Here is a 22,606-nt window from a genome sequence, read left to right on the forward strand (position 1 = left end):
ATGGCACTTTATGTATAACCGACACAAGGGTGTTAAAACCTTTATTGCCCTGGAACTACTTTCTTTAGTATGTCACTATCTGGGAGACTTCAGAAATTTAAATGGGTTTGTACCACAAGGTCATAATTTTAACAACATCAGTGTACATCAGTGAAGTGCTGTGAAAGTGTAAGGCACGAATAATAAATACAGAACCCAAATATTGGCTGAATTTGTGCCAGTAATTTATAGCTGTGATAATCGTATGGAATCAAAGAGAAAGAAAATATAGTACTACAGAAGAGACTGATTTATCTGTGTGGTGCGGTCAAGATGTTGGGTACCGTAATCACATAAGTAATTTTAATGTAGACAATGTTTCTCTAATTGAAGAATTTTACTAACATATTAAACACATAATTAATTGATGGTGTTCATGCTTTTGTATCTGTTGTGTTTAAATAAAAGTCAGACTCTGTAACACGTTAAGTAGATTATTTGCTATTCATTGTTCTGTACGAGTATTTAAAGCTCAGAATGTTCTATGGTGTTTAAATGAAGGCCAGACCATGTAATACTTCAAGAATCTTCATTATGTACTTACAGGCTGTACGGGACATTCATCTGGTATTCCAGCCGCTTTCATTAGGGACTTCCAAAATTCTGGGCTAAAGCTTTGGATGGAATGGCAGATGTCGTCATTTGTATAACTGTACACGTTGCTCCAGCCCATGCTGCCTTGTCTGAGGACCTCTGTTTCTGCCTGAAAGAGATTAAATTCCGATCAGCGTTCTCTGCCACCACGATAAATTTCTATTAAATCTGAAACTGTAGACAAATCCCGTGCAGGAAGTCTCGGGACAGACGAGAAAAATAAATGTAATTCTGTCCAGATAAATTCGTTCCTTGTGTTTCATACGGGTAAACAACCGGGTGCAGTTTGATATAAATTGCTTCTTAACCTCCTACTTTCGTTAGTACTTAAGAAAGAAACGAATATTGTTTTACTTTCGCTGAGGTTATTCCCTGTTAAATGATTTTCTCACTCTATAAAGTTTCCGCAGACTCTCTGAACTTACGAGGCAACTACGTTGACGGAAACGATGACACGGCCTCCCGCGTTTAAGTCTTCATTGTTGTTGTTGTGGTCTTCAGTTCTGAGACTGGTTTTATGCAGCTCTCCATGCTACTCTATCCTGTGCAAGCTTCATCATCTCCCAGTACTCACTGCAATCTACATCCTTCTGAATCTGTTTACTGTATTCATCTCTTGGTCTCCCTCTACGATTTTTACCCTTCACGCTGCCCTCCAATACTAAATTGGTGATCCCTTGATGCCTCAGAACATATCCTACCAACCGATCCTGTCTTCTAGTCAAGTTGTGCCACAAACTCCTCTTCTCCCCAATTGTGTTCAATACCTCCTCATTAGTTATGTGATCTACCCATCTAATGTTCATCATTCTACTGTAGCACCACATTTCGAAAGCTTCTGTTCTCTTCTTGTCCAAACTATTTGTCGTCCGTGTTTCACTTCCATAAGTGGCTAAACTCCATACAAATAGCCGGCCGAAGTGCCCGTGCGGTTAAAGGCGCTGCAGTCTGGAACCGCAAGACTGCTACGGACGCAGGTTCGAATCCTGCCTCGGGCATGGGTGTTTGTGATGTCCTTAGGTTAGTTAGGTTTAACTAGTTCTAAGTTCTAGGGGACTAATGACCTCAGAAGTTGAGTGCCATAGGGCTCAGAGCCATTTGAACCATCCATACAAATACTTTCAGAAACTACTTCCTGACACTTGAATCTATACTCCATGTTAACAAATTTCTCTTCTTCAGAAACGCTTTCCTTGCCATTGCCAGTCTACATTTTATATCCTCTCTACTTCGACCATCATCAGTTATTTTGCACCCCAAATAGCAAAATTCCTTTACTACTTTAAGTGTCTCATTTCCTAATCTAATTCCCTCAGCATCACCCGACTTAATTCGACTATATTCCATTATCCTCGTTTTGCTTTTCTTGATGTTCATCTTATATCCTTCTTTCAAGATACTGTCCATTCTGTTCAACTGCACTTCCAAGTCCTTTGCTGCCTCTGACAGAATTACAATGTCATCAGCGAACCTCAAAGTTTTAATTTCTTCCCCATGGATTTTAATACCTACTTCGAATTTTTCTTTTGTTTCCTGTACTGCTTGCTATTATACAGATTGAATAACATCGGGGAAAGGCTACAACCCTGTCTCACTCCCTTCCCAACCACTGCTTCCCTTTCATGTCCCTCTACTCTTATAACTGCCATCTGGTTTCTGTACAAATTGTAAATAGCCTTTCGCTCCCTGTTCAAAATGGCTCTGAGCACTATGGGACTTAACATCTATGGTCATCAGTCCCCTAGAACTTAGAACTACTTAAACCTAACCAACCTAAGGACACCACACAACACCCAGTCATCGCGAGGCAGAGAAAATCCCTGACCCCGCCGGGAATCGAACCCGGGAACCCGGGCGTGGGAAGCGAGAACGCTACCGCACAACCACGAGCTGCGGATTCGCTCCCTGTATTTTACCCCTGCCATCTTCAGAATTTGACAGAGAGTCTTCATTATGTTTATTAAAACTGTACATATTTCATCTCATGTCTTTGTTATTCGCTCGTATTTGTATTCGCCTTGCTTCTGTGTTACTGTCAATACACTTACGTGAACTACCGAACTGCCGAACGAACTGGAGATAGTATTGTTGGTGGTCTGTTTTTAAATGTAACTTTTCTAAATCAAGCTAAGACAATATTACCGAACATAAGAAATATCTGTGCTCCTTATCAGATTTTCTCTTTTATAAGGTGCATTTACAGTGATTTAATTCCTTATACTCTGTTCTTATATCACGGCGAACGTAGGCTGCAAAATTTATGATTTTGTACGGCAGATGGGATAACTGTAGTTGTGGGATGTGCTTAACAAGGTAAGCGATGTAGAGAAGCAATAAGCGAATGGTGCATTCAGAGCACCAGAAACCGGAACTTCTGAAAGAAAAGATAAAAATTAAATGAAATAAACAAAAGTAAGAGAAATACAACAAAAATTATTAATGGAAACGGAATTCTAACAACTTGTTATTTAGGAGATGCTGAACTCCGAAACGTATGCCCTATTGCTGGCGTCATTCTCTACATATTATCTTTGTCTTAACGCCTAGATCTGATTCTGAATGTCACGGGTTTAAATATCAGATAATATAGATCGAGACTTTAACGCCCCTGGGAGAAATAACACAGTAATATTTGAGGTAATAGAAAGCAAATGGACGTTGAGATGATCACATAGGTCTTAAACAGTTGTAACTGATTATTGTGATCTGTATGATGGTGGAACGAAATGAGGTGCGTACAGAGGCTGACGTATCAGTAGGTACTGTTTTAGTTACTCATTTGGGAAAAGTTTAGGTTCTACGACGAAATGTGGGTGTAAATTAAACCCTCACCTTGTAATTGAACAGTTGATGATTGAGGAATGCATTAGAGCTTTTATCCGCTGAGTTACAAGCACTTCCAGACATGACACTGGACCTCATCTGTAATCCAGAGCTCATCCATAAATAAGTTGTCGCCAATGATGTCCCTCTTTGTTAATCAAAAGAAACTAATAATATCTGGTTCTTGTTAATTAGCAACATGATCGTCGGTACGTCTGAATGAATGCTCAGCAGCACTGAAGAGGGTCTACTACCTTCAAGATTTTGAACGGTGCGTCAACCTCTTGCTGAAACACATCAGTTTCTATTTCGGAGTCACGTGTGTCTTCAGAACCTGAGATTTCACTGTGCATTTCGAAAGCACCGACAATCCCAGACCATTAAAAATGTCAAACCTTTCTCATTTTTGTGCGTCTTTTTATTACACTCAGCTCTACGCCGTACACTTACTTTTCCAGAAGATTTCACGACAATTCGTATAGCTCATCTTACTGGCAGTCAATTACTGTTTTCATTTAATGCCCTTACTAAAATACCTTCCAACAGACGTTTCAGAAGAGGGACATGCTGAGATTGTGTCTCTTGTTTCTGTCTCTCGTCTCTCTGCTCGCCTCTCCGTTTTATAAGAGGAGCGTTGTTTTCTTCAAATGCGTTAATTATTTATGAGAGGATATTAAATGCAAGTTAAATGTCTTGTTGCTTGAATGCAAGATCGATATTTTACCTTCTTGTTGCTCATAAGATGGAAACGAAAGCTACAGAACAGGTTCTAGAGATAATTAGAAACAGCTTAAACATTTCAGGGAGAAATTAGGTAAAGCATTCCATTATGAAATTTCGAGACTCGTCATGTAGGACGACATACAAACGATAAAGAAGTCTTTTTAGTGCTTCAAGAATATCAGCACACGTGTCGCCAGGTTCAACCATTCGCATTCTTCACCAGTTGTTTTACGGTCACTATATGTTTAGAAATTAGTAAGTCCAGTATTTCAGAATATTTTCGCAGTAGCACGTTTTGAACGTATTGAAGACATTTGTACCGTAACGTAAGCATATCATTCGATATCATGCAGTAATATCTTACGAAAAGAAGTTTCTTACTATCATTTTTCTTTTGAACTTTTCACTTACAGAAATCTTTAACTTCCTCTTTAGCCACTGAACTTACCATGTAGTTAGCAAGATTTAGCTGTTTCAGGCATGAAATCAATCAGTGCATCGCACGAAGTATACTGGAGGAAAATATAGTCTGTCAGTGAGACGAAGAGTTCTTAGGTCCTAATTTCCATATTCGAAAAAAGGGACTACTCTCAGCAGTTAGTCTGATATAAATCCTGACTATCTTTCTCTTGCATCCGTAAAAACTGACAGTCAAACGTCTCTTGATTGTTTAAAAGACATGCGTTGTATTCAAATATTCAATTACAACAAACGACTGAAGTTCATTTTAAGTAATTAACCAATTTACTCACTGTTAATCCTGTTCCGAAAGGGTATTTGAAGAACAGGTGTCCTTCGAACAACATGTCGGAATCGTCTCGGCGACGATAGATGTCAAACATCATCTCTGCAGTTCCTTGTTCTTCGCAGCTGCCCACTTCTTTGACGTCAATTGAGTAAGATCCCTGCAGAAGGATAATGGATTGTTAGTAAATATAATTGGAAAAAGAGTATTAAGGCATCATTTATTAAACAAAATGCCAGCCGTTGTGGCCGAGCGGTTCTAGGTGCTTCAGTCCGGAACCGCGCTGCTGCTACGGTCGCAGGTTCGAATCCTGTCTCGGGCATGGATGTGTGTGCTGTCGTTAGGTTAGTTAGGTTTAAGTATTTTTACGTCTAGGGGACTCATGACCTCCGATTTTGAGTCCCATAGTGCTCAGAGACATTTGAAACATTTATTAAACAAAACAATGAACAAAAATGTCGCAGGACGACATAAAGTGCATAAGCAGTTGATATTTTATGACAGTGCTAACCCCTCGAGAACAACGACATGGTAACAATAGTAATCTCCAGTCTAAGGCGGGATTAGAAGCCAGAACTGGTAAGGAATGCTGTAAGTCCAAACTATGAGTGTTATGATTATCTCTGATTAGGGCTAACAGTCAAAACTGCAGCCTTAGTTCTGCGAGCTCAGAGATGGAGCAGTGAAGCTGAAAAATCGCAAGAAGGGGCTGTGGTCAAAAATCAGTGCAATGGCAACGCTTCTGAAGCAGATATGACTTGTTAACACCGGAGTGCTTAAATGGCTTGATGTTTGGAAGTAGTTGTTTTGAACTAAAAATTCTTAGAAGCGTATGCGCTGGGACTTCGTGACGAGCCTTCTGTATAACACGAAAGCACTGTGACAACATCCAAAGTAATGGATGTAGCAAAAATAAGGGGTTGACTTCATATGAAGAGCATACGTCATGGCACTTTAAGAAGTGATGCCATAAACGCTGGTCATCTGTTGACACTATGAGAGTACAGACAAATGGAAAGCTGGCTTTACGGAGTTCGTTCAGTGATGTTACAGTCGAGTTAACATCCGGGATGGTAACGAAAGAATAGTCAAAAGCGCTGAGTAGTACTTTAAGTAGGTATTGTTAAGAATTGCTGGAAGATTCCGTATGGTTATTTGATGAATTTATACGGTATACATCATACTTTCAGAGAGTATTTCCTCATGGAAGAGAAGCTGAAAATATGATCTCGCTACACCGGTCTCTGAGAACAACTGTCTTGCGGTAGAACAGCTCTTTCGGGAAAGTCAAGAGATATATAACGACGCTAGATTACATATTGACAGTTGTCTTGAAATCTCAGCAGTATATGCGGCACAAAAACAAATGGAACTGTTTCACAACTGGAAGGTGTACCTCGCTGTACAAGTAATCTCGATTATCACTATGTCAGCGTATGGAATATAAAGTGCCTTAGTAAAGCCAGGATGTCTCCGGAACGAAAAAAACATATGAGCTGTGAGTCTTTAGTGTTTCCAGTGTACCAACAGATCACTGTCACGTAGACATAAATTAATGAAAATCGCGTTACTTCGTATCAAATCAACATCTCAAAAATCCCAATTCATCAAATAAGTTGGGGTTGGGTTGTTTGGGGGAAGAGACCAAACAGCGAGGTCATCGGTCTCATCGGATTAGGGAAGGACGGGGAAGGAAGTCGGCCGTGCCCTTTCAAAGGAACCATCCCGGCATTTACCTGGAGCGATTTACGGAAATCACGGAAAACCTAAATCAGGATGGCCGGACGCGGGATAGAACCGTCGTCCTCCCGAATGCGAGTCCAGTGTGCTAACCACTGCGCCACCTCGCTCGGTATCACATAAGTCTGTGCAAAAATGTTGAGGGCATCACTTTGAAAGACCACCTACAACTTGATGCGGCATCTGACCCATTTTATGGGGAACATGGGTTCCACACTAGTGTGTTCAAAATTAATAAGCGGTACGACTCTAGTTCTTTGGATTTTCAACTGATATAACCATTGTTTCTTAACGATGCTTCGTACGTAAACAAAATCTTTCACAAAACGGCTGCAACAGTTTGCAGTTTTCGTAAACACTATTCGGATAGTTGTAACTATTTTAAAAGCCATTGGCATAAAGCTATTAATCGAGCCTAGAACGGTTGAAATGCGCTGGGTTGTAGTATTCGCAGAACGCATACACGTTCAAATTGCATCGTAGTCGCATGTGGATAGTGGTTTATCGCTGCTGAGGTATTAGTTGTGTTTCTCTCGCCAGAAGCTGTTCTTTTTCTTGGAATATTTTATTATTCACACTTACAGTTTCGAAAGACAATATTGAAAATAACGTAAAAGCAAACGTCGTATGGCATTATTGGTTGGGATATCCCACTGGGTGGTTACCGCCGCCCGTCGGAAAGCTTGATGTTGCTCACCACACATCGGCCTCTTTCCTTGCGGACGTGTGACGGATGTGTCGTATGTGTAGTTGTAGAGCTTAGGTGAGCATAATGGGTAAGTGCATCGTGTAGTTTTATGTTTATGTTACACGATGAAGTGAGAAGGAAGAGGATGGAAACCGGTGGCAGCACGTAGTGTACTCCTGTCGAATAGCATCTAGGGGACTGCCGAACTTAACGTTTCATGCAGCGGACGGACCACCGTCAACAGTGCCATATGCCATGACTTTAAGAGACTCTCCGAGATACCTGGAACCAGGAACTTTACGCCAACAATTCTTCTCCCCTTGCCGACCTCTGTGGTGAATTGTTAAATGAGGGCCACTTGTTTAACTACCCTTCCAGCCTTTGGACGTGGGTGTTATTTCGAAGTGGTATCCAAAAAACCCCGAAATTTGTATGTTGCTCCAAAATGTTTACGGGTTCAGTGAAATACCGTTAGGCGTCTCTCCATACGGCAGTGTGGTAAGTCGTTACGAGCTGAGTGATTTGGTTAGCTGTTGGTGAGCATGTTTCAACGGCAGAGTTTCCATGATTTGCGTTTTTCCAACAGCTGATATGAAAAAGTAGAGTGTTAATATAAAGTTTCGATTTACACGTGGGAAAACCGCTGCATAAAATCTTCAAAAAGCTTGTGAAGACGACACACTACGTCTTATAAAGACTTACGACTGGGATGACTGTTATAATATTTTCGAAAACGGTCGAACGCCGACTGACGACGGTGGCCGTTCCGGCCGGTAGTCAAATGGTATCAAACCAGAAAATATTTAGAAAGTGAGTCATCTGATTGTACTAGATCGCAGACAGAGGGTCCAAGATGTCTGCACTGCATTGGTGATGAGTTATGGTGCATTTTAACATGAAAGGGATTGCAGTGAAGATGTGCTACGACTAATACAAGATGACCAGAAGCCACATCACTTGGAAGCCTGTAGATAACTTAAATAAACGATACAAGGCAATATAAACGTTCTTTCAAAGGTAGTAACTGTTGACGAAAGGAGGTACTACGGCTACGACAATGAAACCAAGCAGCAATCGTTACAATGGAAGAATCCATTTTCACCTCGGCCAGAAGAAGCTATACAAGAGTAACATTAAGTCCTTATTAATCTATTCATTTACAATGACGGGATTGTTCGTAAAGATTTTGTCCCTTCTTGTCTACATCTACATCTACATCTACAAGGATACTCTGCCAATCACACTCAAATGCCTGGCAGAGGGTTCATCGAACCATCTTCACAATAATTCTTTTTTATTCCACCCTCGGACATTCACGGAAAAAATGAACAGCTATGTCTTTCTGTGCGAGTTCTGATTTCCCTTATTTTATTATGATGATCGTTTCTCCCTACTTAGGTCGGCTCCAACAAAATATTTTGGCATTCGGTGAAGGTTGGCGACTGGAAGAAAGAAGATCCCACCGCAACGCGAAACGCCTTTTTTTTACCGACGTCCACCTCAAATTCTGTATCATGTCTGTGGCACTCTCTCCTCTATTTCTCGATAATACAAAACGTACTGCACTTCTCTGAACTTTCTCGATGTATTACGTTAATCCCGCCTGGTAAGAATCCCATACAGCGCAGTAGTACTCCAACATAGGACGGATAAACGTAGTGTAGCAAGTCTGTTTAGTAGATCTGTCGCATCACCTAAGTGTTCTGCCAATAAAAATCAGTCTTTGTTTCATCTTTCCTAAACATTTTCTATGGGTTCTTCCCCACTTAAGATGTTCTTAATTGTAATTCCTAGGTATTTAGTTGAATTAGCGTCCTTTAGATCCGATTGATTTATCGTGTAGGCGAAGTTTATCGGATTCCTTATAGCACTCATATAAATGACCTTACACATGTCATTCTTAGGGTCAATTGCTAATTTGCGCACCATATAGGCATCTTTTCTAAATCTTTTTGCAACTTATTTGATCTTCTGATAACTCTGCTAGACGTAAAAGACAGCAGAAGCTGCAAACAACTTAAGACAGCGCTCCGATTGTCTAATAAAATCGTCAACATACAGGGTGATTATAATTAAAGTTAAACTTTCAAAACGCTGTACAAATAACACCACTGGTCAGAATAACGTCAAATTGCAACGGAACATTATCGGAGACGGGGGAAACTGTACGGCCGAAGAAAAAAATAGAGTGAAAATCGATCAATGGATGGTGCTCTGCGTGTCAGAATACGTAAATAAAAACACCTTCCATGCACACGATCCATTGGAGTTGGTATAAATACGCCAGGTACACGGCTTTTCCTCCTTTCACGGCTGTGACGTTCGACATGACTGTCTCAATGCAGGATCGCGCTCTGCTTGTAAAGCTGCATTACAAGAACGATGACTGTGAACACGTCGCTCTGCGGAGGCTCCAAACACTGAAGAGTTTAAAAAAAGGCGTTGGTCCGATGGCTGCCGTGAGTCTGGAGAAAATGAGTCGGAAATTCGAAAAGACGGGTTCTTTTGGTGTGCAAGCTCGTAGAGGGAGGAAACGAATTGATTTCACGTCAGTAGAAGCAATGGCCGTAGCACTGCAGGAGGAGACGAGTGGTGGTGTGCGACGTGTAGTGCACGGTTCAAATGGCTCTGAGCACTATGGGACTTAACTTCTAAGGTCATCAGTCCCCTAGAACTTAGAACTACTTAAACCTAACTAACCTAAGGACATCACACACATCCATGCCCGAGGCAGGATTCGAACCTGCGACCGTAGCGGTCCTGCAGTTCCAAACTGTAGCGCCTAGAACCGTACGGCCACCACGGCCGGCGTGTAGTACACGGAGAATTGCCCAAACATTGGACATACCCAGGAGCGCGGTACGTAAAATCCTACGAAACATTCTTCTTTGCTATCCATTCAAAATTACGCATGTACAAGACTTGCTTCCTGTTGAACCTTTGCTTTAGAGTTTCTTGCTCGCATGAAAGTGGACAGCGACTGGCCGTGGAAGATTTTGTGGACAGACGAAGCCCACTTCAATCTAACAGGATATGTCAATACACAGAATTGTCGGATATGGGCAACGGAAAACCCACCACTTCATCCTGAAATGGTCACTGTGTGGTGCGGGTTAACGGCATCATTTATCATAGGGCCATATTTTTTCTAAGAGACAGGTGCTTCCCGTCCTGTTACATGTGCCGTCTCTGGTAAGCGCTATGAGTGTCATTTGCGCTACCATGTCATTTCAGCTCTCCAACAGCGTGGATGTGTGGATGGGATCATTTTTATGCTAGATGGCGCACCTCCGCACATTGCAAATCCAGTTAAGCATCTGCTGAAGCACCATTCGGAAATACTAGAATTATCATCCGCCATTTCCTTACAGCCTGGCCGTCACGATCCCATGATCTTAATCCATGTGACTTCTGGCTATGGGGCTATCTGAAAGATGTTGTGTTCAGTGTTCCGATAGCAAACTTAGCTGCACTGAAGGCACGAATTGCGTAACACATTCTGAACGTGACCCCGGAAACACTTCGATCAGTTAAGGAACATACATTTTCTCGATTTCAACTTGTTGCTGAAAACGGTGGACAGCATATTGAATATATTTTGCATTAGTCACACGGAAATTAATAATCCGTTTCGATTTTGATTGATGCTTTTATGCGGTTTTTGGCCTTGGGACAATTAAAAACCGTTGTGATGTGATTGATGCTTTGCATGCAGTTTATGACCTCGGGATAATTAAAACCGATTTTTCCCATCCGATGTGATTTTATCTTGCCGTGGTGGATGGGCTTACGCAACTAACAGTATCACACCTTTACCCCCACGCAAAGTGAATAGTACATTTTGTTTAACGTCAAACGTACACCACAGGCATTGTTGTATGATTCATTTGTCATTTTTAGTCGACCAATGTTAAATTATGATGCTTACAGCACCATCTATTGCTAAATTTTGTAACTATTTACTTTTCTTCTGCCATAAGTTTTCTCTCTTCTCTCCTATAATATTCCGTTGCAGTTTGACGTCATTCTGACCAGTGGTGCTATTTCTACAGCGGTTTGAAAGTTTAATTATAATCACCCTGTAGATAAGGAACAGCAGAGGCCCTATAACACAACCTTGGGGAATGCTGGAAATCATTTCTGTTTTATTCGATGACCTTCCGTCAGTTGCTAAGAACTGTGAAACCTTTGACAGGAAATCATGAATCCAATTGCGTAACTGAGACGATATTCCACAAGCAGGTCATTTGATTACAAGCCACTTGTGAGGTACAGTGTTAAATGCATTCTGAAAATATAAAAATAAGGAATCGGTTTGATATCCACTGTCGATGGCACTCGACATTTCGTGACAATCAATTTGCGTTAGGGAAGTTAAATGCTACCACAGAGGCAGTTCTGATGTTGTTTTTGACAATACAAATAAGACAAAAATATCAAGAATTGCATGTGGTCAGATGTAATCAGCTGTACTACTACGGTTTAAGGCGTCTGACGGAGGACACGAGGAGAAAATACTTTCACAGATGTGATAAACGATATTTTATATACTTCACCAAGACAATGTACGACGGCATATACGCGCAACATTATTCGAATTTTTTTTATTAAAAACACAATTACAATTATTATTACAAGACTTGGTTCCATGTGAATTCTTCCCCTTATCCAAGATGAAGATCAAAACCTCTTCATCTCAGAGTAGCTACCTACGTTTTCAATTATTTGTTGAATGTATTCCAATCTCTGCTTTCCACAACAGTTTTCGATCTCTACAGCTCCCTCTAATAACGTGGAAGTCATTCCCTGATGTTTTAACAGATGTCCTGCCATAGAGTCACTTCTTCATGTCAGTGTTTTCCACATATTCATTTCCTCTCCGATTTCGGACAGAACATCCTCATTCCTTACCTTATCAGTCCACTAAGCTTCAACATTCGCCTGTAGCACTACATCTCAAATGCTTCGATTCTCTCCTGTTCCGGTTTTTCCACAGTCCATGTTTCACTACCGTACAACGCTGTGCTCAAAACGCACATTCTCAGAAATTTCTTCCCCAAATTAAGGACTATGTTTAATAATAATAGATTTCTCTCGGCCAGGAATGTCCTTTTTGCCAGTGCTGGTGTGCTTTTGATGTCCTCCTTGCTCCTTCCGTCATCGGTTATTTCGCTGCCTAGATAGACTACTTAAAATCATCTACTTCGTGACCATCAATCCTGACGTTAAGTTTGTTGCAGTTCCCATTTCTGCTACTTCTAATTACTTTCGTCTTTCTTCGACTTACTCTCACTCTGTGTTCTGTACCCATTAGATTGTTCGTTCTATTCGGCAGATCATGTAATTGTTCTTCACTTTCACTCAGGATAGCAATGTCATCAACTAATCGTATCATTGATATCCTTTCACCTTGAATTATAATTCCACTCCTGAACCTTTCTTTAATTGAATCTTCGATGTACAGACCGAGCAGTAGAGGAGAAAGACTACATCCCTGTCTTACGCCCTTTTTAATTCGAGCGCTTTGTTCTTGGTCGTCCATTCTTATTATTCCCTCTTGGCTCTTGTGCATATTGTACATTATCCGCCTCTCCCTGTAGCTTACCCCTATTTTGTTCAGAATTCCGGACGTTTTGCATCATTTTACATTCTCGAACCCTTTTTTCCAGATCAATGAATACTATTTTTTTTGTGTTGCTTCAATTATCAAGGGCAACGGCCTTGCCACAGTGGATACACCGGTTCCCATCAGATCACCGAATTTAAGTGCTGTCGGGTGTGGCCGGCACTGGGATGGGTGGCAATCCGGGCTGCCATGCCCTGTTGCCATTTTTCGGGCTGCACTCAGCTTCGTGATGCCAATTGAGGAGCTACCTATCCGCATCCTCAGCTGAGGATGATACGGCTGTCGGATGGTCCCGATGGGCTACTTGTGGCCTGAAGACGGAGTGCTCTCCATTATCAACCGCAACAATTGGATTGCTCCTCTGGTGCCTTTATCTTTCCTAAAGCCAAACTGATAGTCATCTAACACATCCTCACTTTTCTTTTCCATTTTTCTGTATATTATTTTTGTAGGTAATTTGGATGCATGATCTGTTAAGTTGATTGTGCGATAATTCTCGCACTTGCCAGTTCTTTCAGTCTTCCGAATTTTTTATTTGATATTTCTCTGAAAGTCAGATGGTATGTCGCCAGACTCATACATTCTACACACCAACAGAATATTGGAAATTCTGATGGAATATGATCTATCCCTTCTGTGGTGTCACCGCCAGACGCCATACTTGCTAGGTGGTAGCTTTTAAATCGGCCGCGGTCCGGTAGTATACGTCGGACCCGCGTGTCGCCACTATGAGTGATTGCAGACCGAGCGCCGCCACACGGCAGGTCTAGAGAGACTTCCTAGCACTCACCCCAGTTGTACAACCGACTTTGCTAGCGATGGTTCACTGACAAAATACACTCTCATTTGCCGAGACGATAGTTAGCATAGCCTTCAGCTACGTCATTTGCTATGACCTAGGAAGGTGCCTTACCAGTTACTATTGATATTGTGAATAATGTAAAGCCAAGAGCGACGTTCACCATTTATGGATTAAAGTAAAATATTCCGCCAGCTACGTCCGTTTTTTACTAAATTCTAATTTCCTTGTCCTGTTCCAGACCTCACGCCAGCCTGCGTGAGCTAAAACGCGTGCCTTTCGGCTTCCTCTTGTATCCTTGTGTTGGCTCTCCTGCCAACCCACAACACCTTCTATCTTATTTAATCTTCAGTTCTCCAAAGCTCTTTTGAATTATGGTTCTAATACTTGATCCACTCTCTCCTCTAAATCGACTCCTGTTTCTTCTTCTATTACATCAGACAAATCTTCCCCCTCAAAGAGGCCTTCAGTATACTCTTTCCACCTACTCGCTCTCTCCTCTGCATTTAACAGTGGAATTGCCGTAAAACTCTTAATGTTACCACCCTTGCTTTTAATTTTACCGAATGTTGTTCCTATACACTGTGTCAGTCTCTCCGACAACCATTTCTTTCTTGATTTCTTCAAATTTTTCATGCAGCAATTTCGTCTTAGCCTCCTTGCACTTCCTATTTATTTTTATTCCTGAGAAACTTTTATTTCTGTGTTGCTGATTTTCCCTGAACGTTTTTGTACTTCCTTCTTTCATCGATCACCTGAAGTATTTCTTCTGTTATGCAAGGTTTCTTCACAGTTACCTTCTTTGTACCTATAATTTTCTTTCTAACTTCAGTGATTGCTCTTTTTAGAAATGTCACTTCTCTTCAACTGTACTGTCTGCTGAGCTATTTCTTATTGCTGTATCTGTAGCTTTAGAGGAGATCGAGCATATATCTTTATTCTTTGATACTTCTGTATCCCACTTCTTTTCGTATTGATTTTTCTGACTAATCTCATAAATTTAAGTCTACTCCTCTCCATCACTACTACATAATTATCTGACTGTATATCTGCTCCTGGGTACAACTTACAGCCCAGTATCTGATTTCCAGTTTCTGTCTGGCTATGATGTAATCTATCTGAAATTTTCCCGTATCACTCGCTCAATTCCAAGTATACCCACTCCTCTTGTGATTCTTGAACAGAGTATTTGCTACTACAATTGAAATTTATTACCGAACTCAGTTAGCCTTTCTCCTCTTTCTCGTTTCTTGTCCTGAGCCGGTATTCTTCTGTAACTCCTTCTTCTGCTTCTTCTCCTACAACTGCATTCAAGTCTCCCATGAGTATTAGATTTCGATCTCCATTTGTGTACTGTACTACTCTTTCATCGTAGACTTTCCCTATCTCCTCATCTTCAGCTTGCGACGTCGGCATGTATATTTGAACTATGTTGTCGGTGTTGGTTTGCTTTCGATTCCGATGAGAACAGCCCTACCACTGAACTGTTCATAGTAACACATTCTTTATCCTATCTTCCTATTAATAATGATTCCCACTCCTGCTATTGATATTACCCTGTACTCATCTGACCAGAAATCCTTGACTTCTTTCCATTTCACCTCACTGACCCCTACTACTGAACCTTTGCATCTGCCTTTTCAGATTTTCTAGCTTCCCTACTACGCTCAAGCTTCTGACATTTCACGCCCCGACTCCTAGAATGTTATCTTTTCGTTGGTTATTCAATCTTGCTTTCATGGTCACCGCCCCTTTCGCTGTTCCACATCGGAGATCCGTATAGCGGACTATTCCGGAATTATTTGCAAATGGAGAGATTTTCAGGCAACATGTCCTGTGGATACACATTATGTATCTTCAGTGCAATGGTTTCCATTGTCTTCTGAATCCTTATGCCGTTGATCATTGCTAATTCTTCTGCCTTTATGGGCAGTTTCCCACCCCAAGGACAAGAGAGTGCCATGAACCTCAGTCCGCTCCTCTGCTCTCTTTGACAAGGCCATTGGCAGAATGAGGGGACTTCTTATGCTGGAAGTCTTCGGCCTCCAATGCTTATTATTAATAAAAATTTAAGCCGTTGTAATTCTAACTCGGGACCGAGGGCGTTTTGATTATCAATCAAAGACGCTACCCCAAGAACATAGGTGCAACTTGATACACTATATGGTACTAAATAGCTTACCAAAGAAATACTTCCTATATGAATTTCGGAAGTGCTAGAAACGTCGGGATTAGTGCATTCACTATCAGGGGCATTACTTCAAATATTATGCTGCAGAATAATGTATGACACTTGAGACATATCGTCAGACATTCGGAAAAATATCGTTCACACAGTCTTGAAAACAGAAAGTGAAAATAAATGCGAGAAATACGCATCCAAATTACTCACAATAATAATATACCACACAATGTGACATGAAACGGGAATATGTCAGAAGACAATCAATTACGCACTAGGAAAGAGCCGGCCGCGGTGGTCTAGCGGTTCTAGGCGCTCAGTCCGGAACCGCGCGACTGCTACGGTCGCAGGTTCGAATCCTGCCTCGGGCATGGATGTGTGTGATGTCCTTAGGTTAGTTAGGTTTAAGTAGTTCTAAGTTCTAGGGGACTGATGACCACAGATGTTAAGTCCCATAGTGCTCAGAGCCATTTGAACCACTAGGAAAGATAAAAGTCACCAGACAGGCAGTTCTGATGTTGCACGTAACAATACAAACAAGACTCAAGAAAAATAAAGATTTTTATCCATCCAGAAAATGCATTCGACAACGCAAAATAGTGCAAACGTTAGAAATTCACAGAAAACTGAGTGTAGGGTATAGGGGAATAATATATTATATACACAGTGAGCATGAGACAATAATACGAATGGGAGGCCAAAGACCGAAGGTGTATGACAGGGATGTAGTGCTTCACCCCTACCATTTAGCCTATATTTCGAAGAAGCAATAACGGAAATCCGAGGTTAAAGGTGAAACGATACTATAATCAGGTTTGCTGATGGCACTGCTATCCTCAGTGGAAGTGAGAACGGTTGTAATTAAATAAACAGTTTAACGTGTATAGAATATGAACTGCAATTAAACTGTAGAAATACGAATGTAATGAGGGTTAGCACAAGTGGGAGCACTGCTAAATTTAACGTAAAAATTATGGACCAATAAGTAGATGAAGTGAAGGAATTCTAGTACCTTGGAAGCAAAATTTCACATCATGGACGAAGCAAGAATGACATGAAAAGGACACTACCACAGGGAAAAAGGCTTTTCTGGCTAAAAGAAATATATTAGTATCAAATAACGCCTTAATTTGAGGACAGAATTTCTGAGAATGTATGGCTTGAATACAGTATTGTGTGGAAGTCAGTCACGAACTCTGGAAAAACCGTAAAAGAAGCTAATCGAAGTGTTTGAATCGTTGTACAATAAAAGAAAGTTGAAAATTTTGTGAAGTTTGTAGTCTGACTGAATTTTGTAGTGGCATTCAACAATTATAATTTAATTTTATTTGCACATTAGTCGGGAATTTGAAAACTAAATAAAGGGATTAAGAACACCATCCATGAGAATCCAATTAGATTATAACAAAAATTAATTTTGGGAAACAAAAGTGCTATGGATCACGGCTGTAAATACTTTAAATGTCACTGTTAGTAGTGAAATACGTCCATTATTAATCAAATTATTAATCAGATAAAATCCTCAATGTCGTTGCTAAGGCTTTTATTATTTTACTCCTTATTATTTTAAGTAGTGGCGACTAAGAGACAAAAGAAACTGGCAGGAGGACATCTGCAGCGCAATCCATTCGTTTGTCAAGCGATGGCTGGGCTGTTGGTGCAGCTGCATTCACCCTTGAGTCAGCTCGCAGCATATCTGGGCGACATGAATGTTTCAGAGCTGGATGTCCAGTGTTAGTACAGTGACTATCAGAAGCAAACTCTCGTCAAGCCCATCATCGAAATCCTTACAACTCTAGCGTCTTCCATTGAAATCTCACCGAAAGGTAACTCCTTTTCAAATCTCAAAATGAAATCTCCCAAACCAGGACATCTCCCCAACAGCTTCCTGCAGATATATCTACCCAGGCACGAACATGTATGGGACACGCCAGCTCATGCTCTTCTTATGGGTAATCAAATTACATTGCAACATCCTTCTTAACTGTAGCACCGCAACACCACATACAAACGTCAACAACGGCATATTCTTGCTTGGCAGATTTACCCGTTAAGTGTTTATGTCCCGAGTCCTGTGAACGCGTCCCTTAGTCCCCTCTGCTTTCAAAAGGTCCATTAAGTCAACAGACATCTTCTAATAACATACGTGTGGGTCGACGACCGGTCCGCTACCTGCTCGGCTGCGCCATGCAGCTTTTCTCGATCCCTAACTGCACAGGTCGCCACCTCTGGAGACAAATGGCTATTGTGCCTGGGTGGCAGATTGAATGTACCATCTAGCTGATATATTACAACTAACAGGAAATGACGTTCCCCTCAGAACAGGCAAGGAAACGAGTGTGTAGAAAATACTGACAAGGACAGGATGATGGGACATCAGAGAGTAACTCTAATATTGTCAGAGGAAGTTAAAGAGAGTAAGATTTGCAGGGAAACACAGAAATTGGAATATATCCAATAAGTAACTGAACTCGTTGAATGTAAATGCTATTCTAAGATGAAGAGGGTTACACAGTAAAGACTGTCGTACCAGACCGCATCATACCACGCCATAAGAGTGAAGGCCAACTAAAAAAAGAAATTTAAGGAACGTAAACTCTGTCCACAGGCCCTGGCCGGCCCATTGGTTTCCGACCGACCGTCGTGTCATTCTCTGCCAGTAGTGTCACGGAATGCGGTATGCAGAGGCGTAGGGTCACCACACCGCTCAACTGACCTCACAAAGCTGCGTGCACCTCCTTCTCCAACCAAGAAAAAATCCCTGGCATTACTGGGAATCTAAACCATGTCCTCTGCATGGAAGTCAGCCACGCTGACAGCTCAGCTATGTGGCTGTAACAGACTTAAGTACTATATTGTGGGAACGTTTGATAGCATCTTACATGCTTTTACTCTGTTACCATATTTGTGTGTATGTCTTCACTATAGACGAATTCCATGTATATCATCACTGTAAATATGTAGAAATCCATAGACAAAAAGATTGGATGTCTGTACACTTGCGTGTGTGTTTTGTGTGTGAGTGTGTGTGTGTGTGTGTGTGTGTGGTGTGTGTGTGTGTGTGTGTGTGTGTGTGTGTGATCCACATATCCTCGTAACCCACTGAACCGATTCCAGGTTCGAATCCTGCCTCGAGCATGGATGTGTGTGTTATCCAGAGGTTTGTTAGGTTTAAGTAGTTCTAAGTTCTAGGGGACTGATGACCTCAGATGTTAAGTACCATAATGCTCAGAGCCATTTGAACCATTTTCGCTTTGAATTTAAAAATCACCTATCCTAGTTCACGAGATGCGACGTCATAAACAATGAGACGCGTGAAAACTGCCCCATCATGCATGACATTTAAGTTTATTGCTTCTTTCCCAGTAACTCTATTCGCAATACATTTTGCAGACAGGATCTACATACGCCGTTGAATGTACCTAGAAAATTATCTTATTGTATTATACATAGATCAGAAATATGACGTCATAAATACTGAGATTCACGAAAAAGAGCCACGAAGTTTAAATTTATTATTCCGTTCCTACTGACTCTATTCACATCCTATTTCGCCGAATGTACCTACACCAAAGTATCACTGTACGACACATATTATCTCATAAACACAATTTAAAAACCGGCTTATCATGCATGAAGCTTTAATATATTTATTCTTTACTGCTAAGACACACCTGTAGTCGAGTCACCTTAAGAAAATCTCTGACACCTGGCAACGCTTCCAACTGCGAAGCGCAATTGAATTTAGGCGAGAACGATAGCCGTCTATAGAGCTTTGAAGAGGCGTTGCCACGGAGACACTTAGAAAATAGCATTTTAGGTACGCGAAGCGGCTGCGCCCAGCGCACTGAAACCGACTGGGATCATGTTTCCTAATTTGGATTCTATAATTATGTACATTTGTGCGTTATGCATATTTCTTTGTACGACTATTTCATTATTTCAGTGACGTTTCCTCGAAAAAAGGTAAAATGATTTTTTTTATACTTCACTAGAACACAGTTAATTTTTCGTTTTCGTTTCTAATACAAAACTGCCAAAATGGATACCCGGACAGTGCCGGGTTTCTCAGCTAGTAATTAAAAAGAAAGGAAAAGACAACAGTAGTGCGCAATTTGCAGAATCAGAGATGGTTAAAATACCGATATGAATGAACTGGCTGTGATAGTGTGCAGATAAATGTCAATTCTGAAAATGGTGCAAATGGCTCTGAGCACTATGGGACTTAACATCTGAGGTCATCAGTCCCCTAGAACTTAGAACTACTTAAACCTAACTAACCTAAGGACATCACACACATCCATGCCCGAGGCAGGATTCGAACCTGCCACCGTAGCGGTTACGCGGTTCCAGACTGAAGCACCTAGAACTGCTCGACCTCACCGGCCGGCTCAGTTCTGAAATAAAAGAAAAAAAGAAAAAGAAGATATTTTGATTCATCATACTTGTCTATACGTACGATAGGTTTGACGCTGGAGATGGCCACCACCAGCCGACTTGGGGACACCATCAGCATCAGCAACGCTGGGAGCAGCAGCGGCAGCGGCAGCGGAAGCAGGTTCGCCATCTGGACAGAGTGCAGGGCCGCTGTGTCTGTATCGGCGATACAGCTGCGACCCGGGGCTTTATGTGGCCAGCCGCGACTATCCGAGCGCCGACATCGCTTCCTGTTGTCCGGCCCTCATTAGCGCACTGCTTTGTGCGCCGTCATGGACCGTCCTCCTGTTTCTCTCAGATATGAATCTGTAACAAATGACCCGCGCGGAAGTCAGCGCAGTGGATAACATCTGCAGCAAATTACACCAAGTGGTGACAAAAAGACCACTGTTTAGCTGTTTTGTCACGAAGTTTAACGAGGAATGGATTCTGGCCGGCCTCTGTCTCCTCTCATTTCCCACAGCGACACACTAATACGTGAAATGTTCCTCGTGGCTGCTTTCATCACAAAGCGTGAGTTTCACGTTAGCCGAACGCTACGTCCTGTTTCAAACACTATGTCGTGTTGCTCAGTACTACTGTTTTGATAATTATTCTGTGGGAGACGCCTGTTCGCTTTCTCATGCGCCGGAAGGAAACAGTCCGCTGAAAAGGAAATTTAGAAAAATATAAAACACTAATCTTCATAAAGTTATCTATATTATAAAAAACATTGGTTTTGCCAATTGATGGTGCTATACAAGCGTCGCTGTAAAAGTCATGGCACTTTTTTTGCATCGAAAACGGTAACGAATAAAAAAATTGCGAAATACGCAAATGGGACGTTAGTTTATATGTAAACCTTACAAGTGTGGAGATGGAGAACCACCACAGAGATATAACACGAGAAAAAAGGCGAAAAGAAGTTTGTTGCTGCAAACTTGTTTTACTGTCAAGCGCAATAGTACATTACAAACTACGTGCATTCCAGGGCATCAGGAGTCTCCCCCAACATCCACAGTATCGTGCAGTGACGCTAGATGGCAGTCCTTACCAGGGGAGCGTAGAGACCCTGTATAGGGAGAGAGTGGCCATAGGTGAAGTTGCCCGTGATTGGTTGATTAGCTTTGGCATAAAAATGGCGCCAAACGTCTCTCGCGCTTCCTATGTTTGCCGTGCTTTTGAGTTGAATTGAAGCTCAGAGGGCTTTTGGAAGCGATTAAAAGTTATTTGAATTATTGAGAGACTTGTTATGCGTTGTGTTTGCATGTTCGATTCAGTTGTATATCGTTTTTAGTACGTAATTAGCGTTAGCGATCTTAAATAAGAGTTGAAATAATGAAGCGTTTTTGGATGAAGTCGGTAGGCGTACATGTTTGAAGTAAACACGTTAGTTATTGTACAGCATTGTTTTTGACATCTGTAATTCGTTCTGCAGACGTTCGTAAACGATGCCAGGTTGTGCTGCATTTGGTTGTTCCAATAGACGCGAAGGTGGATTTCGCATGTTACCATTTCCACGCAATGATGGAAGACGAAAGCAGTGGGCAGTCGCAGGCAACAGGGCTGACATAAATCAAACAGGAGACTTGTGGAAATCAACCAAGTACTCTTATCTATGCGAAGTAAGTCATTTTTGATTTTTACTACATATAAAACAACTTGCAATATACATAGTTAAATTTGAAAACAGACTTGTAAATTGGCTGTGTGAAAATTATTATACCACATTATTCTTAGAAACAAAGGCATTTAACGAATGATTTCGCCATATTGTCTTGTGCTTTTGATTCGGTGAGTGTGTACTCCACTACTCCACTACTGGCCATTCAGAAGTCCCGCCCGCAGTTTGACAGAAAAATGGCCACCGTATCGTCCGGTTGGTCACTCTCTCCCTATACAGGCTCTCTAGGGGAGCGAAGCGTGAAGAGACACCACAGTGTGAGTTGAGCAACCGTTCAGGATGAAAGTTACCCGATTTGAATAGCGCTCTTACTCAAAGACTGCAGTCGAGCGTGGAAAGACTATGCGACAATGCCACGAGGACCTCGTGGAGCAGTAGCAAATGCTGTTCTACCGTACCGGACGGTTGCTCGGTGGGTAGATGCACTCAGGCGTGACAGATCTGCAATGACCGACACGCACCGACCAGGGGGCCTGTCAGTGTGCGTGTGGACTCTGCTCGTACCAAGATCGTCCAACGCCTGGAGCACGACAGAAGATGGACGCTG

The 22,606-nt window shown here is 41.6% G+C and overlaps 1 protein-coding gene across 1 annotated transcript in view; it reads right to left on the reverse strand.

The window, feature by feature from the left end:
- The window catches only part of LOC126481389 (uncharacterized), a 30,204-nt gene extending 9,659 nt beyond the window's left edge, over positions 1-20,545 (reverse strand). Inside the window, exons 1-3 of the mRNA XM_050105113.1 lie at positions 20,419-20,545; positions 4,932-5,084; positions 584-742 (exon numbers count right to left, since the gene is read on the reverse strand). Coding sequence (XP_049961070.1) covers positions 584-742; positions 4,932-5,084; positions 20,419-20,526 — 420 coding nt within the window. The 5' untranslated portion in view covers positions 20,527-20,545. The remainder of the gene's footprint in view (positions 1-583; positions 743-4,931; positions 5,085-20,418) is intronic.
- Between the last annotated feature and the right edge of the window lie 2,061 nt (positions 20,546-22,606).

The sequence above is a fragment of the Schistocerca serialis genome, chromosome 5, assembly GCF_023864345.2.
Source record: "Schistocerca serialis cubense isolate TAMUIC-IGC-003099 chromosome 5, iqSchSeri2.2, whole genome shotgun sequence".
Classification (NCBI taxonomy): domain Eukaryota; kingdom Metazoa; phylum Arthropoda; class Insecta; order Orthoptera; family Acrididae; genus Schistocerca; species Schistocerca serialis.